Source organism: Prionailurus viverrinus, chromosome C1 (genome assembly GCF_022837055.1).
Source record: "Prionailurus viverrinus isolate Anna chromosome C1, UM_Priviv_1.0, whole genome shotgun sequence".
Taxonomy (NCBI): domain Eukaryota; kingdom Metazoa; phylum Chordata; class Mammalia; order Carnivora; family Felidae; genus Prionailurus; species Prionailurus viverrinus.
The window spans coordinates 161,050,914-161,070,717 of record NC_062568.1 but is presented as its reverse complement, the minus strand read 5'-3'; the positions used below and the strand labels follow the sequence as shown (position 1 = coordinate 161,070,717).

General features: G+C 36.7%; 1 protein-coding gene across 1 annotated transcript in view; it reads left to right on the top strand.

Annotated features, from left to right (window-relative positions):
* Positions 1 to 19,804, top strand: part of RAVER2 (ribonucleoprotein, PTB binding 2) — a 93,104-nt gene that overhangs the window by 12,151 nt on the left and 61,149 nt on the right. The window contains exons 2-4 of the mRNA XM_047872104.1: positions 8,711 to 8,777; positions 13,419 to 13,888; positions 16,918 to 17,109. Of these exons, the coding sequence (XP_047728060.1) occupies positions 8,711 to 8,777; positions 13,419 to 13,888; positions 16,918 to 17,109 (729 nt within the window). The remainder of the gene's footprint in view (positions 1 to 8,710; positions 8,778 to 13,418; positions 13,889 to 16,917; positions 17,110 to 19,804) is intronic.

Sequence of the window (19,804 nt, the reverse complement as noted above, 5' to 3'; positions counted from 1 at the left end):
CTATGTTGCTCAATGGGTTATACTTCATTAATTACTTATTTTCATGCTTAAATTGTTTTAGATTTGAGCAGTGGGAGCTTCTTCAAGCTGGCTCCTATGTCCTCTTCTTCAGTCTTTTATTTTGCAATAATTTTAGGTTTACAGAAAAAATTGCAAAGATATGAGATAGAGTTCCCATGTATCCCAGTTTCCATTCATGTTACATCTTATATACATACTCAAGGTACGTTAGTGAGGACTAAGACATTAACATTGGTACGTTATTATTAACAGAACTTCAGTCTTTGGATTTATTAGTTTTTTCACTTATGTCGTCTTTCTGTTCCAAGAGCCAATTCAGGGGCCCACATTGCACTCAGTCACTATGTCCCATTGGTCTCCATTCTGCATCAGTTTCTCTTCCTTGCTTTTTATGACCTTGACAACTTTGGTTAGATATCTTTTAGAATGCCCCTCCACGTTGGTTTGTATGATGTTTTTCTCATGAGAGATTAGGGTTATGGAATTTTGGTAAGAATTCCGTAGAGGTGAGGTGTACTTCTGATAACATCATTTCAGGGAGAACGTGACTTACTACCAGTGATGTTAACCTTGATCATTTGCATAAGGTGATGTCTTCTGTGTCATTCCTGTAAAGACACAATCTTTCCCATTCACGATTCCTTGGAAACAAGTCACTAATTCCAGCACACACTTATGGGAAGGGTCTGAGGTCCTTGTACATGTCCCCATCCTTTGCCAAGCATTTCCTTTGTTTTCAACATAAGATGTTGCAGCTTATTTTGCACTTTCTGTGCTTCAGCCCTGGAACCAGCCATTTCATGAAGGCACCTGTTATGGACTGAATGTGTGTGTTCCTCCAAATTCATATGTTGAAGACCTAGCCCCCCTCCCCTCACCGTGTGGCTATATTTGGAGATGGGGCTTCTGTGGAAGTAATTAAAGTTAAACAAGGCTGTAAGGGTGGGGCCCTGATCCAGCAGGAGAAGGATCCTCAGAAGAAAAGACCCCAGAGAGCTTGCTGTCTGCTGTGTGCATCCACTTCCCTCCCCTAAATGTGTACAAGCACTAGAGAAAGGCTATATGAGGACCAGATGATGAAACATTTATAAGCCATATTAGGGAGTTTGGATTTTACTTTAAGGGAAATGAGGATCCATTGAAATAATTAACCCAAGGTAGTGATGCAATCTTATTTCTAGCTGTCAAAAAGTAACACTATGTTGTTTTTGTTTTTATCTTTCAAACTTTGTTCTTGGCCTAATCCTCATTCTAAGGTTAGGAGGTCAGTGATGCAGTAAGTTTTAGAAATGTGATGGGAATGTATATTTCTTAGACTTTATTTTTGTAGTGCTGATACTTAAGATACAATATAGTTTAGTAGTTCACGGTGTTTGCTCTAGAGTCTGTTATTCTGGGTTTGAATCCTAGATCAATCGCATACTGTCTATACTGTAAGTCACTATACTTTTCTAGGCCTCAATGGCCTCATCTTTAAAATCGGGATAATAAAATCCAGCTTTAAAATCTAGCTAATCTGGGTTAAATAGGATTAAATGAGATAATATCTATAAATTGCCTGGGATACAGTGAGCACTCCGTAAATTATCATTATTATTACTATTTTGACAATAAGAAAAGCTAAAAGTGTATTAATTTTTTTTTTTTTTTTTTTTTTTAATTTTTTACGTTTATTTATTTTTGAGACAGAGAGAGACAGAGCATGAAGCGGGGAGAGTCAGAGAGAGAGGGAGACACAGACTCTGAAACAGGCTCCAGGCTCTGAGCTGTCAGCACAGAGCCCGATGCGGGGCTTGAACTCACGGACCGCGAGATCATGACCTGAGCCAAAGTCGGACGCTTAACCGACTGAGCCACCCAGGCGCCCCTAATTTTTTTAGACAAAGTTAGAATGTTCCCCTGGCAAAAAGTTTGTATTCAAATGAACTTCCCAACATAATAGCTCCATTTACAGTTGCTAAAATTTTACCAAAGTTAAAATTAATACCACATTTACTCAGGCAGTATCATGAAAGATAATATATGATAGACCCTCCATTGGGCCAAAAAAAATTATTACCTGATGTGGAACATGCAAATGCAGTTCTAAGCAAGCAATAGCATATGTAAGTTTGGAGCCTAAGAGAGAGGTTTGAAAGTGGAAATAAGAATTTAGAGATCATTGGCACGAAGATGGAACTTAAGGCATCACGAGTGATGCAAAAAAAGCATTTGATAAAATTTAACACCCATTCCTAGTAAAAATTCATAGGAATCAGGAATAGAAGAGAACCCAAACTTGAAGATTATCTAGAAAACCCAAAGCCATCATATTCAATGGTGAACTACTGAGAACTTTCCCTCTGAGATTAGGAGCAGTGTCAGCATCACTTCCATTCCAGATTGTACTGGAAATTGTAGCTAGCATAATATGGCTAACAGACTGAAAACTGATAAGCGACAGGGAAATTTAAAAATCATTGGAACACAAAATGTCTTTAGGACTTGGGTAGGAAAGGATTTCTTTTTTTTTTTTTTTTTTTTTTTTGAGGGTGGGGGGTGAAGGTGAGCAAGGGGCAGAGAGAGGGAGAGAAGTGGGGCTCACCCAAAGCAGGGCTCATGCTCACCCCATGCAGGGGCTCATGCTCGCCTCAAGTGGGGCTTGAGCTCACCAACTGTGAGATTATGACCCGAGCTGAAGCCAAGAGTCAGAGGCTTATCTGTGCAAGCCACCCACCTGCCTCAGGAAAGGACTTCTTAATGTACAAAAAATACAAATGGTAAAGGAAAGAATTAATAAATTTGGCTTGATTAAAATGATACATTTCTCTTCACCAGAAAAATTCACAAATAAAATAACAGACCACATAGCAGGGGAATACATTTATAATACAGTTCCCAACAAAGGATTAGTATGCAGAATATGTTTAAAATAAAAAAAACTCCTACAAGTCGTTAAAAGACAAATACAATAGAAAAATGGCAATCAAGATGAGTGTTTTCCAGAAAGAGAAATAAATGGCAAATAAACATGAAAAGATGCCTACGTCAGTTAAAGTTCTTCAGAGATACATATATAATATTCATGTTAAAATGTATTTATACTATATGCAGATATATATATATAGAGAGAGAGCTTGATTGATTGATTGAGGGAGCTGGCAAGTCTAGAATCTGTCACGCACACCAACAGGCTAGAAAGTCAGGCATGTTTTGATGCTACGGTCTTGAGGCAGGATTGCTTCTCCAGGAAACCTCAGTTTTTGGTGTTAAAGCCTTCATCTGATTAGATGAGGCCCACCCACATTATGTAAGGTTGTCTCCTTTACTTAAACTGATGGTAGATACTAACCACATCTATAAAATCCTTCACAGCAGCACTTAGATTAATGTTTAGATAGCTGGATACTATAGCCAAGTCAACCTAAAAGTAACTATCACAAGCTCTACCTTTAGTAATCAAGGGAATACAAGTTAAGATCACAGTGAGGTACAATTATATCCATGAAATTGACAAGTATCTGGTAACACCAAGCATTGTAGGGATATGTATTCGCAGGACTTTCACATCCTCCTGATGGAATATAGACTGGTACAGCCATTCCAGCAAACAAATTGGCACTTTCATACAAAGATGATTTGCATATGTGCAGCCCAGGAATTTCATTTCTTCAGAAACTTGTACATGAGCACTAGGAAATATATAAAATTTATAAGAATGTGGTAGTTATTTACTTTTATTTTAATTTATTTTATTTTTAATTACATCCAAGTTAGAATATAGTGCAATAATGATTTCAGGAGTAGATTCTAGTGATTCTTCCCCTATGTATAACACCCAGTGTTCATCCCAACAAGTGTCCTCCTTAATGCCCCTGACACATTTAGCGCATCCCCCCTCCTACCCACAGCACCTCCAGCAACCCTCTGTTCTCTGTATTTAAGAGTCTCTTGGGGCGCCTGGGTGGCACAGTCGGTTAAGCGTCCGACTTCAGCCAGGTCACGATCTCGCGGTCCGTGAGTTCGAGCCCCGCATCAGGCTCTGGGCTGATGGCTCAGAGCCTGGAGCCTGTTTCCGATTCTGTGTCTCCCTCTCTCTCTGCCCCTCCCCCGTTCATGCTCTGTCTCTCTCTGTCCCAAAATAAATAAACGTTGAAAAAAAAAATTAATAAAAAAAAAGAGTCTCTTATGGTTTGTCCCCCTCCCTGTTTTTATTTTATTTTTGTTTCCCTTCCCTTATGTTCATCTGTTTTGTGTCTTAAATTCCACATATGAGTGAAGTCATACGAATGATGTATTTCGCTTAGCATGATACACTCTAGATCCATCCATGTTGTTGCAAATGGCAAGATTTCATTCTTTTAGATTGCCAAATAATACTCCATTGTATATATATACCACATCTTTATCCATTCATCTGTTGATGGACATTTTGGGCTCTTTCCATACTTTGGCCATTGTCGATAGTGCTGCTATAAACATTGGGGTACATGTGCCCCTTCAAAACAGCACACCTGTATCCCTTGGATATATACCTAGTAGTGCAACCGCTAGGTCATAGGGTAGTTCTATTTTTAACTTTTGAGAAACCTCCATACTGTTTTCCAGAGTGGCTGCACCAGTTTGCACTCCCACCAGCAGTGCAAAAGAGATCATCTTTCTGCACGTCCTCACCAACATCTGCTGTTTTTTTCTTATTATTTAAATTTTTTTTACTGTTTATTTTTGAGAGGGAGCATGAGTGGGGAAGAGAGAGGGAGACACAGAATCTGAAGCAGGCTCCAGGCTCTGAGCTGTCAGCACAGAGCCTGATGCAAAGCTCCAACTCAAGAACCATGAGATCATGTCCTGAGCCAAAGTTGGACGCTTAACCGACTGAGCCACCCAGGTGCCGTGGTAGTAATTTTTTAAAAATATGTAAGTAGCAAAACAACAACCTAGAAAGCAAATATTCATTGATAGAAAAATAGTCCTAGAATGGAATATCAAACAGTAGTGAATAAATGAATGGCCAGGTGGAACATGAGTGAATTTTTGGAACATATTATTGAGTATAAAAAGCAAGGCACACAGGGCACCTGGCTGGCTCAGTCAGTAGAGTGTCTGACTCTTGATCTCAGGGTTGTATGTTTAGACCTCAAGTTGGGCAGGGAGCTTACTTAAAAAAAAAAAAGCAAAGCACACACACACAAAAGCAAGGCACAGAAAACTAAAAGCATCACAATACCATTTCTCTAAAGCTCAGAAACAAGTAAAACAACATATTGTTTGGAGATGCATACCTAAGTGAGCAACTCCAGCCATAGGGGAAGGGTGGGATGAGCCTAGCAAATGAATGCAAAAGTCAGTGGAACAGTGTTGCTAATGTTCTCTTAGGTTTGGTGGTGAGTTCCTAGATGCTTATTTCATTATTATGCCTCATAACTTAATACGTGTTACAGATAATCTCTTTATAAGATCAAATCACTTAAAATTTTAAAGGCAAATTAGCAAAAATGTTTCCTTTTTTATTCCAAAAAAGTAGAATTTGAAATCTGTGAAGGCCTTTCTTAGGAAAAAAAAAAAAAATTAATGAAAGTAAGTCTGAGAAGGGTTTAGAAGGTGATGTGATTCATGTTTAATACTAAGCCTGGGTTGGGGCGCCTGGGTGGCTCAGTGAGTTAAATGCCCAACTTCGGCCCAGGTCATGATCTCGTGGTTGATGAGTTCGAGCCCCACAATGGGCTCTCTGCTGTCAGCACAGAGCCCACTTTGGATCCCCTGAACCCCCTCTCTCTACCCCTTCCCCACTCATATTCTCTCTTTCTCAAAAATAAACATTAAAAAAAAAAAAAAACCTAAGGCTGGGTTTCCTTAAGGCTATCAATTCTCTCCCCAGGAAATATTTCATATGTGCAAAACTTTCATTTAATTCCAGAGAGTGATAATGAACGTGGCCTGGAGATAGGTTACTAAAGCTGTTTAATGCTATCAATTTTGATGAACTTATCTTACTGTAAGTAATTTGTAACTGATATTTCTGGTCAGAAGACAACATGTTTTTATCAAAGGTGCTACTTCATTCCTTAAAATTAACTTATAAGTTAATAGAAATGTCATAAAGCTATTAGAATAGGGAGATACAATTTCAGTTGTTTGGGTTCTGTGCTTCTGTAGAGCATAGTGGAATTTAGGCAAATGGTTGTTAGGGCTCTCTTTCAGGTTTTAAGTTTTTAATTTGGCCAATTTACCAAGGCTTAAATTGAGGGGTGACCCACTTTTGCCTGGGTCAAAACAACCAGGGCATGGAGAAAAATAATCGTTTTTTTTTTTTCTTTACAAGAAGCCTTGTAAGGTTTCCCAGCTGGCAAAATCTGTATGCCACATCTGATACATAGAAAAGTTACAATTTTAAATAGAGGTATTTTAAAAATAAAAACTTTAAGTTGCAAAATGCATCTTTGAATATTTAAGATCTCTCTCAGGTAATTCAGCTGAATGAGGAACATAACGTGTCATTTGTTTACAGATAGTTGATAATGTGAAGAGCAGTGTCATGTTTTCTTAATCTGGCGCTCGACAGCTGTTAACTACTGAAAGGAGAGATGAAAGTCTGTGTGACTAAAAGCGTACCACCTTCTATATTAAGTATTAGCTGATTGGCAAGATGTGTGTGCTATGCTATTGAGAGAATTACACTTTCTTAATGAATACACTATATGTTTTTTTTAAGTCCAAGAAAACATTACAGTTTACAAGATAAAAGATTACCATAGTAAGATATGTATATTGATCATACTACTACATAACTCATCAAACCATATTTCACAAAATTGGTAGTGTATGTATTTTAAAATATATCTAATTTTGACTTACTAATAAAGAATACTAAATTATCAACTTTACTTTCTTTTCTTTCTTACCATAGGTGATTATCTTTTCTTCACCTAACATTATGTTTTTATATTTTGCCTGTTATGTCACTCTTCCCCCCCCCCCCCACTTACATTGTGTTGAAGGGGAAAATATGTCTCAATTTGTAACTGCCCACGTATTTATTTTCTGTTTCCATATGATCTCTTACTAGGGCACTAATGATATTGTTTTTGTAATTCTTAGTGGTAGTATACTATTTTTAATTAATTTTAGAAGGAATATGGTGGTATTGTGTAGAGGTTAAGGTTGTAGTCCCTGGAACCAGACTGATGGGTGAATCTCCACTCAGCAAGTTACTAAGTATGACTTTGGCAAGTTACTTGATTTTTCCCTGTTCTGGTTTCCTGGTTTTTTTTTTTTAATTTTTTTTTTAACGTTTATTCATTTTTGAGACAGAGAGAGACAGAGCATGAATGGGGGAAGGTCTGAGAGAGAGGGAGACACAGAATCTGAAACAGGCACCAGGCTCTGAGCTGTCAGCACAGAGCCCGATGCGGGGCTCGAACTCACGGACCGCGAGATCATGACCTGAGCCGAAGTCGGACGCCCAACCGACTGAGCCACCCAGGCGCCCCTCCTGGTTTTTAATAAAAGGAGTGAGGTACCCTTCCTCTGGTACCTAAGTAAAAGCTAAATGAATATTAGCTATAATAATGGCAATAATAAGAATTATTATCATTGAGTAAATTCGCTTCTATTGTGAACTCAACATACCAGCACTTGTGTATGTTTAATTTATTTATGTGCAATATAGAGCAGGTTGGCTGTAACCCTCCATCCAGGATCAGAATGTCCACCTACATGATAGTCCAGTTCCTTTAAAAAATAATAATTGCATCTGTTGTGTATTATTAGTAAACTTTCAAGGCCAAATATCAATTCAATGACAAAATAATTATTTTCAGTTTAGTGTATGTTTGACTGCCTAGCGTATGCAAAGCAGTACAGGTACTATGCAAATCTATGAAATACAGTTCCCATACTCAAGTATTATCAATTTAACAGGAGGATTGGGAATATAAATTTGCTTTTTCAGGACCCCAGCTGGGTGAAAGTCATACCAGAAGAAGCAAGTTCAGACTGGATTGATAATGGAAACAGAATGAACTGGAAAGCCAGTTTCAACATCTTGGGGAGCCAAGTGGAAATAAATTGAACCACACGTGTACCTTGTGGTGGTTATTGTTTCATACCCAGGGATCGCTAGGTTTGCAGTCTAACTGTATTTATTCTCTAGGCTGGTACTACAGCATCTACAAGTGTATTACTTGTTAAAAATTCAGTATGTGATATACAAAGAGAAATGTTTAATATTATTTCTATAAGACAGGCATTAAAAAAGTATGATCATTGTTAGTGTAGAGGTGAGAGAAGTCATGTCCTGTGGGAAAGAATTGGAGAAAACTTCATGAAAGAATATTTGAACTGGGATTTCAAAGGATGCATGTGGTTTCAGATGAAGTTTACAAGTATTGATATCTTTGTCCCATGCAAGGTCAAGGTATCCACATGAGCAGAGATTCAGAATGAGGGCTGTGCATGGCATCCTCATGAGATCGTGCTCATAGAGCAGAAACAGGATCTGTGTGCAGATCCTGTACTGGGAGATACAGTTGGAGAGGTAGGTTGATGTTATATTTGGTGGGCCTGGAATGCCTTTAATTTAAATAATGGAGATCCGTGGAAAGTGTTGTACATGGCAGATGGTGGTGGCAGTAATGATTGGCTAATACAGCTGGATTATCCACTAACTGCATTCATGTGTTTATTTGAACTCGTGTTTTGTCTCTTTCAGGAAGTTCATGATTTATTACAAGACTATGAGTTAAAGTATTGTTATGTGGACAGAAATAAGAGAACAGGTAAGATTTCACTTTTAAGCATCTGGTTTCACTTTGATTCTAAATGTGGGCATTATTAATGTATCTATGTATCTTACTAGAAACATTCATTTTTATAAAGAATGTCCTAATACGTTGTGATGTTATAGTAAATTTTTGTAGGCTTTGTATTGTTTATTTTTTAATTGCAGTATAATTAACATGCAATGTTATATTAGTTTCAGATGTACAACATATTTTTTTTTAGGTGTACGACATATTGATTCCACAATTCTATACATTACTCAGTGATTACCACAGTAAGTGTAGTCACCATCTGTAACCATACATGATTACAGTATTATGGACCATGTTCCCTATGCTGTACTTTTCATCTCTGTCACTTATTTCATAGCTAGAAGTTTGTACCTCTTAATTCCCTTTATATATTTCCCTCACCACTCCCCCATGTCCCCTCAGGCAACCACCAGTTTGTTCCCTGTATTTGAGTTTTTTTTTTTTTTTTTTTTTTATTAAAGCACATTCAGTGCACAACACGGGGCTCAAACTCATGACCCTGGATACCAAGTTGCATGCTCCATCACCTGAGCCATTCAGGTGCCCCTCCCATTTGTTTTTGTTTATTCATTTGTTTTTTTAGATTCCACATATTAGTGAAATCATTTGGTATTTATCTTTCTGTCTCTGATTTGTTTCACTTAGCAATATACCCTCTAGGTCTGTTCATGTGGTTGCAAATGACAAGATCTCATTCTTTTTTATGGCTAATATTCTGTTATATGTGTGTATATATACATGTGTGTGTGCATATATATGTATATATATACACACACCATATCTTCTCTATGCATTCATCTATTAATGGACATTTGGATTGCTTCCATATCTTTGTTGTAAATAATGTTGCAGCAAACATGTATCTTTTCAAATTAATGTTTTCATTGTTTTTGGGTAAATACCCAGTGGTGGAATTACTGAATCATATGGTATTTCTATTTTCAATGTTTTGAGGAACCCCCATACTACTATCCACAGTGGCTGCACTAATTTACATTCCTATTAACAGTGCACAAGGGTTCCCTTTTCTCCTCATCCTCATCAACACTTTTAGTTCTTGTCGTTTTGATACTAACCATTGCGACTGGTGTGAGGTAATATCTCATGATTTTGATTTGCATTTCTCTGCTGATGAGTGATGTTGAGCATCTTTTCATGTATCTGTTGGCCATCTGTATGTCTTCTTTGGAAAAATGTCTATTCAGGCCCTTTGCCCATTTTTAAGAAATGTTTGTTTATTTATTTTGAGAGTGAGAGTAGGAGAGAGAGAGAATGCCAGGTAGGCAGAGAGAGAGAATGCCAAGCAGACTCCATGCTATCAGCACAGAGCCTGCCACAGGGCTTGATCTCACAAACTGTGAGGTCATGACCTGAGCTGAAATCAAGAGTCAAATGCTTAACCAACTGAACCACCCAGGCACTGCCCATTACTGCCCATTTTTTAATCACATTGTTTTTTGGTGTTGATTTGTATATGTTTATATGTTTTGGGTATCAGTCCTTTGTCAGATACATCATTTGCAAATATCTTCTTACAATCATTAGGTTGTCTTTTAGTTCTGTTGATGATTTCCTTGGCCAAGCAAATTAGTGTAGTCTCAATAGTTTATTTTTGCTTTTGTTTCCTTTGCCTAAGGAAACATACCCATAAATATGTTGTTAAGGGTGATGTCCAAGAGATCACTGCCTTTTTTTTTGCAACCATTAGGAGTTTTACAGTTTCAGGTCTCACATTTAAGTCTTTAGTTCATTGTAAGTTTATTTTGTGTATGGTGTAAGAAGGTGCAGTTTCATTCTTTTGAGTGTGGCTGTACAATTTTCCCCGCACCATTTATTGAAAAGACTGTCTTCCCTATTGTATATTCTTGCCTACTTTGTTATAGATTAATTGACCATATAGGTATGGGCTTATTTGTGGGCCCTCTGTTTCATTGATCTATGTGTCTGTTTTTCTGCCAGTACCATCCTGTTTTGATTACTACAGCTTTGTAGTAGATCTTGAAAGCTAGGATTGTAACACTTTGAGCTTGATTCTTCTTTCTCAAGATTGCTTTGGCTTCTTGAGGTTCTTTGTGGTTCCATATAAATTTTAGGATTATTTGTTCAGGTTCTGTGAAAAATGTTGTTGGTATTTTGTTAGAGATTGCATTAAATCTGTAGATTGCTTTGAGTAGTGTAGACATTTTGACAGTATTGGCTGTTCCAATACAGGAGCATGGAATATCTTTCCATTTGTTTGTGTTATCTTCAATTTATTTCATCAATGTCATAGCTTTCAGAGTACAGGTCTTTTACCTCCTTGGTTAAATTTATTCCTAGGCATTTTATTCTTTTTAGTACAATTATAAATGAGATTGTTTTCTTACTTTCTCTTTCTGCTATTTAATTATTAGTGTCCAGAAAGGCAACTATTTTCTCTGTATTAATTTTGTATCCTGCAGCTTTGCTGCATTCATTTATTCTAATAGTTTTTGGTCAAATCTTTCGGGTTTTCTACGTATAGTATCATACCATCTACAAATAGTGACAGTTTAACTTCTTCCTTACCAATTTGGATGACTTTTACTTATTTAATTTCTGTGGCTAGGTCTTCTGTACTATGTTAAATAAGAGTGGACATCCTTGTCTTGTTTCTGGTCTTAGATAAAAAGCTTTCAGTTTTTTACCATTGAGTATGATGTTAGCTGTGTGTTTTTCATGAATGATCTTTATTTAGGTTAAGGTATGTATCCCCTAAGGTATGTTGAGAGAGCTTATCATCAATTCATGTTGAATTTTGTCAAATGCTTTTTCTGCATCTATTGAGATGATTGTATGACTTCTTTGTTTTGTTAATGTGGTTTATCCTTGTTGATTGATTTGTGAATATGTGAACCTGCTTGTCTCCTTGGAATAAATCCCACTTGATCCAAGTGAATGATCCTTTCAATGTATTGCCGAATGCAACTTGCTAATATTTTGTTGAGGATTTTTGCATCTGTTCACCAGGAATATTTGTCTGTGATTTTCTTTTTTTTGTAGTGTCTCTGTTTTTTGTTTTTTGTTTTTAAATCAGGGTAATACTGGCCTCATAGAATGTATTTGGAAGCTTTCCTTCCTCTTCTATTTTTGGAATAGTTTCAGGAGAATCAGTATTTTTCCTTAAATGAAAGGTAGAATTCACTTGTGAGGCAATCTGGTCCTAGACTTCTGTTTGTGTGAAGTTTTTGATTATCAGTTCAACTTTGTTACTAGTAATTGGTCTGTTCAGATTTTCTATCTCTTCCTGATTCAGTTTTGGAAGATGGTATGTGTCTAGAAATTTACCCATTTTTTCTAGGTTGTTCTGTCTATTGACAAAATTTTTTGTGGTATTCTCTTACAGTCTTTTGTATTTCTGTGGTGTCAGTTGTTAATTCCCCTTTTATCTCTGATATTTATTTGTATCCTCTCTTTTTTTCTTGATGAATCTGGCTAAAGGTTTATCAATTTTGTTGATCTTTTATCTCTTGGTTTCATTGATCTTTTCTGTTGTTTTTTTTTACTCTCTATTTTGGCTCTGATCTTAATATCTTCTTCCTTTCCTGGCTTTGGGCTTTGTTTCTTCTTCCTTTTCTAATTCCTTTAGGTGTTAGGTTAGACTGTTGGAGATTTTTCTTGTTTCTTGAGGTAGGCCTGTATCCCTATAAATTTCCCTCTTAGAACTGCTTTTGCTGTGTCCCAGAGATTTTGGAACATTGTGTTTTTATTTTCATTTGTCTTCAAGTATTTTTAATTTCATCTTTAATTTCTTCATTGAAGAAATCCAGTGGCTGTTTAGTAGCATGTGGTTTAGCTTCCACCTTTGTGTTTTTTTCCACTTTTTTTTCTTGTGATTGATTTCTAGTTTTATACCATTGTGATCAGAAAAGATACAGGATTTAAATTTTATTAAATTTATTGAAACTTGTCCGTATCCTGTCATATGATTATCCTGGAGAATGTTCCTTGTGAACTTGAAAAGAATGTGTGTTCTATTGATTTGGAGTGGAATATTCTGTATATATCTGTTAAGTCCATCTGCCCTAATATGTCGTTCCAAGACACTGTTTCATGATTGTTTTTCTGCCTGAATGATCTATTCATTGATGTAAGTGGGGTGTTAAAGTCCCCTACTATTATTGTATTACTATCAATTTCTTGCTTTCTGTCAATATTTGCTTTATGTATTTAGGTGCTTCAATATAAAAGAAAATTTTTAAGACTTTATAAAATTTTGCATTAGACATAGTTGGAAAAAATAAAGTCTGTATGAAAATCAAAAACAAAACAGAACATTGTAGTATCTTACAGTGGAACTCCTGATATAATTCCTGCACTTTGATTTGAGTCACTGGTCATGAAATTAGGTTAGTGGTTGGTATCAGCCTAAAAAAACACAATGAAATAGAATAGAAAATATCAGAGTGCATTGCATAGGGCAGGAGTTTCAGTTACTAATACTTTTGTTTCAGAAATATTTGAAGTGTGTGTGTGTGTGTTTATTGAGTCACAGACCAAAAATATATTCCTTACTGTGGGTCATAGTCAAAAAAGTTTGCAAACACTGGCTTAGACAAAACTTTAATTCATTTTGTTATCTTCTAGCTTTTGTTACCTTACTGAATGGGGAACAAGCCCAGAATGCAATTCAGATGTTCCATCAATATTCTTTTCGAGGAAAGGACTTAATTGTTCAGCTCCAGCCAACAGATGCTTTGCTGTGTATTACCAACTTACCCACTTCTTTTACATTAGAAGAGTTTGAAGAACTTGTTCGTGCTTATGGAAATATCGAGAGATGTTTTCTAGTCTACAGTGAGGTTACTGGCCATTCCAAAGGCTATGGATTTGTGGAATACATGAAAAAGGACTTTGCTGCAAAGGCTAGATTGGAGTTATTGGGTAAACAATTGGGAGCATCAGCTCTGTTTGCACAATGGATGGATGTTAATCTATTGGCTGCAGAGCTAATTCATTCTAAGTGCCTTTGTATAGATAAACTCCCTAGTGACTACAGGGATTCAGAGGAGCTGTTGCAATTTTTTTCCAGTATACATAAACCTGTGTTTTGCCAGGTACGTATTTTTCAGGTATCATTTGAAATATTTGAAAATATCTGCCTCTGTATCTATTGTATATGCACTCACAAATTTATTATGCATATGTGAATATCACAGTGGATAATCTAATTCTTCTTTAGTCTATAATGAAGACTTTAAGTTCATGGTAAATTTTAAATCAATTCCCATTGTGTGTGGGTCAACCTATAGTATTATATAGTTAAGTATGTCTTAGCAAACCCATCACTTGCTCATTCACCTCATTCCATCCATGTGTCTAGCCTTTCATTCATTGATCCATTCATCTATCCAAGTTTTACTTATTATCTTCTCCACACCAGACACTATATTGCTAAAAGTTAGAAATAGAATAGAAACGTACTCTCTCAATACCTTACAATTTTGCAGAAGGTACTGACAAGCAAATAATGATAAATCCTGTATAAAGAGTGATGTAATTATTGGAAGATAGAAAGGTATTATGAGGTTTAAAAAGAATGTATAATTCTGTCCTAATGGGATCATGGTGAGACATTTAGAGAAGATCTTGAAAACTGACAACACTGGTATGAATTTTCATGTAATATATCAGTAAGATTAAATATATTCTACTAAACATAGATATGAACTATAAGATCCTTCCCTTATAGGTGTTTGATAGCAACTAATGAACTCTTTTTCTCTCTTGCTTTTCTTAATTTCTTCCTTCTCTCTCTTCTCTCCTTCTCTCTCATGCTTCTTTTCTTCTTAACCCCTGTTCTCCACCCCCACCACCCCACCGGTTTTCTTTAATCATATATTTGTTGAGTCTCTACTGTTACAGTGGGAGACTAGGAGTTATGGTCACTCACACACACACACACACATACATATACATAACCATAGTATATTTAAATAATATATATAGCTAACTACATAACTATATATAATATCTATAATTATAATTATATATCTGTGTATGTATTATATATTATATATAATATATATGTATATAATATATATATGTATTATATATTATATATGTATAAATGCCTACTTTATTTTTTCATTTCTACCCCTCCAATCCCAATATAAACATCAAAGAAACCATCCAAGAGCTTCATAAAATTAGAAAGTTTTGTGACAAAGCTTTTGTCAGTCTTTGCTCAGTTATTGAAAAGTGATTTCTCTAATCCATATACTATTTTTGAATACTAAAAATTGTATAGTGATATTCTAAGGTCATATATAATTCTTTGTAGCTGTCGTTGAGGCCTTTGAGGCAAATGTGAGGGGGAAAGCTGTTTATCACAAATTGTATTTGAATTATGAATCCCAGAATTGGAAGGTACCTGAGAGGTTCTTTAATCCAGCTTGCCATTGGTAGAAAAGTGTTTGTTACACTATTTGCAAGTGGCCATTTAGCTTCTGTTAAAATACTTCAAAATAATGGAAAATTAACTAGATGGGGAGTCAGACTAATACATGTTTGAGTGGCTCTCCTATTGAACTAAAAAAAACTCTTTAAAACTACTGATGCTGTGGACTTAGAGGATTTTGTCTTTTGGAAGAATTAAAATGGTATTGTAATTTATATAGGCATGAAAGTTACCATAATGAACCAGGAATAATAACTATTTGAAACATTTTCAAAAGATTGATAAAATAACTTTATGATGCCTTTAGCAGTGGATCTGTGATGTTCAGATTCTTGCTTGGTAGGTAGACATGGACTACGTTGAACATAGTCTCTTACTTTGTAATCAAGGGACACCAAAGACAGTGACAGCTTTTACAAATCTTGATTTTAATATCTGGTTTGGATTACGAGAGGAACGGGGTTGTAGGAGAGATGTTTAGAAGAGGTATATGTTTTCCCTTTCTCCCATGTAATTGGAAAAAGTTTCATGGAAGAAAAGTTTCATGAGGAAAGTTTTAAAAGGAGGGAAGAATGTGAAGGAAAGATAGAAATTTGGTCTCACTGTATAGTTAGAAAGTAAAACTTCAAAAATAAGAGAAAAGAAACTAAAAAGGACTAAGAAATGATTTAATTGTAATATTAGCCTATGAGATGCCAAATCCAAACAAGTATCATAGATGTGTCTTCTTAAAGACATACCATGCTGAATTTTATCACATTTACCACTTTATAGAGTGAATGTGTTTAAGATAATTCAGACATGTTCAAAACTTAGAAACTTTTTAGTGTCTTATTTTGTTCTTATTTTTGCTCTTTGTACCAGTCTTTACAGATCCAGGACTTTAGTATCTTCCTTTACACTCTTACAGGTGGGTGACTGGAAATAAATCTAGTTCTGCATTGTAGGAGTTTGTTTAGGGCACATTCAGAAATAAAGCTTGTGTGTTGCATATGGTATTTTAACAAACCCAGGGCACAATTTTCCCACATAAGGTTTGCTTTGGAATACTTGACCAAATTCCTGAGATCTTCCTGAAATACTGAATTAAAAGTTGAATATGGTTCCTCCTACCTTTCTTCTCTTGATAATATAAACTTTAATTTACATAGATATGTGGTCAGATAATTGTTCAGTATCTTTCTTTGTCCATGTATCTGGTAAATATATTTTAAAGAAAGTGTTATTTATTGTGTTTCTACATTTTTCTATAAATTATCAGTTACACATCTTTCTTAATATAGAGGGAATATTGTCATTTGAGCTTTGAGTTTTAAAGTAAATTAGAAAATCAAAGAATTGAAAAGAAATTGGACAGAGTCTTGTTTATCATCCTATCTTCAGGACTGCATCTAAGCAACTAGTGAACATTCGTTATTTATATATTTGTTTATTTATTAATGTACCTATATGTCCAGTGTGGGGCTCGAACTCATGACCCCAAGATCAGGGATCGCATGCTCTTCCAACTGAGCCAGCCAGGCATCCCACAACTAGGAAACTTCTAATTTTCGAGAGAGAGAATACATTATTTTCACCAGTATATGCTCTGATACATTTGTTTTTGAAAATGAAAATTACATACTGAAAATAAATATTTCTAACCAGATATTAGGATTCTCCTTTTAACAAACTGTGTTAAATCAGCTTGCACAGGATGAAGGTAGTTATGTTGGCGGCTTTGCAGTGGTGGAATATAACACTGCAGAGCATGCTGAAGAGGTTCAGCAAGCTGCTGATGGTATGACGATCAAGGGAAGCAAAGTCCACGTTTCCTTCTGTGCCCCAGGAGCACCTGGGCGAAGTACATTAGCAGCATTGATAGCAGCTCAACGTGTGGTAAGTTTATTGTTCTTTATGAGGATATAGAAGAATGCTAATGCTATCTTAATCTATCCAAACCAGTTGACCATTCATTGGACCTTCATTACATTTCCATTACACAAAGACATTCTTCCTTTGTAAAAATTGGCTAAATGGTATCTCTGTCAAATCAAGCCAGGAGTCATTACAAAAGAAAAAATTGCATTAAGTAAAGTATATCCATCTGAAGAAGTTTTTTGAAGGAATGTTCTGTTCTAAACTTTGAGTGTAATGTCTCTTTTTACAAGGTGTTCATAAGTATGCATAGTGCAAATACAGGAAGGTGTGTGCTTCCTTTTTGCCCACATGGCTCATTGTAACTACTTCTTTATTGTTGACTGCCTGCTTATTTTTCTCTGTACCTCTGTAGTATGGAAGTTCCATGCAGATAGACACTATTTCTTGTTCAGTTTTTACTTGAGGCATGTTAGCATAGTATGACATTTGAATGTGACGTTAAAGTATGATTTTGAAATGTATTCTTGGGAATGGAGGATAGAATTGCTAGATAAATACAAATTTTGCATGGCACATACTTACATTGAAAAAATTATTCATTGATTATCTGAAACCCATCTGGGTATTACCAATTAAATCTGGCAACCATAAGGAGGTAGAAGGAATTGAATAAAACCTTTCAAGCAGTAGGATGAAGTGAAATTTGCGTGCTTCCAGAGTGGTGAGTGGTGGAGGTGGAGGAGTATAGAAAGGGATGAGATGGTAGGTTGATGCCAAATCAGAGGACCATCAAGCATTGGAAGGATTTAGACTGAATTTGATAAGCAGAGGGGAGCTTATGAGGTATATAAACAAGGTAGTGATGGGATCAGAGTGAAGCCATCAAGAGATTAGTCTGAAAGTGGCTCATGGATGAACAGGGGAGGGAGAAAAGGATAGGAGATTGCTCTTGGTCTCACATCACTTGCCCTCCTCTTCCTGTTCTTGCACCTCATGTGTGGTCCTTGATCCCTTCTCCCTTCTTTTGTTTGCCTTTTCCTTCTTAAGCTCTCCTGTCATTCTCCTGTTCTAAGTCACAGCCTCAGCTATTCTTTGACTGTCAATGTCATGCCTCTGTTGGATCAGAGTTGCTGAGTTTACAATTCTGAATTCATCCAGTCACCTACTTCTGCAGCCAGGGCACTGTGTCCTCTTGAAGAAAAACAAACACTTGGGTGACTTGATGCTACTACATGTGTGTGTCCTGCATTTATGGCTGGTCCCCTGAAAAACTTTAGCTTTACATCTCTCATCAGCCGCTCTTCTCCATTTTCTACAGCAATTACCTTAAGCCTTAATCTCTCTTCTGCCTTCGTCCTTTGTATCAGATGGTCATGCTTCATCCATGGACAAAGATCCCTGCTCTCTTGGAGGAAGAGTTGTACCTCATCCAGCCAACACAGCGGCTCATGACTGTGTCTCCCATCTTCAAGGATCGTGATCCTTACCTTTCAGCGTTTTTTCATTGGTTGCTCTGCTAGCTCCATCCCATCTTCTCATAAACATGCTCAGATCCTTTCCTTTAAAAATTCTTTCTAGAAATTGGCTTTTAAGTCAGAGTGGCTAAAATGAACAAATCAGGAGACTATAGATGCTGGAGAGGATGTGGAGAAACGGGAACCCTCTTGCACTGCTGGTGGGAATCCAAACTGGTGCAGCTGCTCTGGAAAGCAGTGTGGAGGTTCCTCAAAAAATTAAAAATAGATCTACCCTATGACCCAGCAACAGCATTGCTAGGAATTGACCCAAGGGATACAGGAGTGCTGATGCACAGGGGCACTTGTACCCCAATGTTTATAGCAGCACTCTCAACAATAGCCAAATTATGGAAAGAGCCTAAATGTCCATCAACTGATGAATGGAGAAAGAGATTGTAGTTTATATACACAATGGAATACTACTTGGCAATGAGAAAGAATGAAATAAGGCCTTTTGTAGCAACATGGATGGAACTGGAGAGTGCTATGCTAAGTGAGATAAATCATACAGAGAAAGACAGATACCATATGTTTTCACTCTTAATGTGGGATCCTGAGAAACTTAACAGAAGACCATGGGGGGAGGGGAAGGAAAAAAAAAGTTCAAGAGGGAGAGAGCCAAACCATAAGAGACTCTTAAAAACTGAGAATAAACTGAGGGTCAGTGGGGGGTGGGGGTGGGTGGGTGATGGGCAATGAGGAGGGCACCTGTTGGGATGAGCACTGGGTGTTGTATGGAAACCAATTGGACAATAAATTTCGTATTTAAAAAAAAATTTTTTTATGTTTATTTCTGAGACAGAGACAGAACACGAGTGGGGGAGGGGCAGAGAAAGAGGGAGACACAGAATCCGAAGCAGGCTCCAGGCTCTGAACTGTCAGCACAGAGCCTGATGCGGGGCTCGAACTCACAAACTGTGAGATCGTGACCTGAGCCAAAGTCGGTCGCTCAACTGACTGAGCCACCCAGGCGCCCCAACAATAAATTTCATATTTAAAAAAATAGAAATTGGCTTTTATAGTGCTCTTCCTTCACAACTGGAGCCTCTTGAACAATTAGCCCCTACTTGCTTCATTCCTGTTTCTTCATTTCCTATTCCGCCTCAGCCTGATATACTGTGGTTTCTACCTCAGCTATTCAAGTGAATCTGTTCCCATTTAGATTAATAGAGATTTCTTAGTATTGAAGTTGAGTA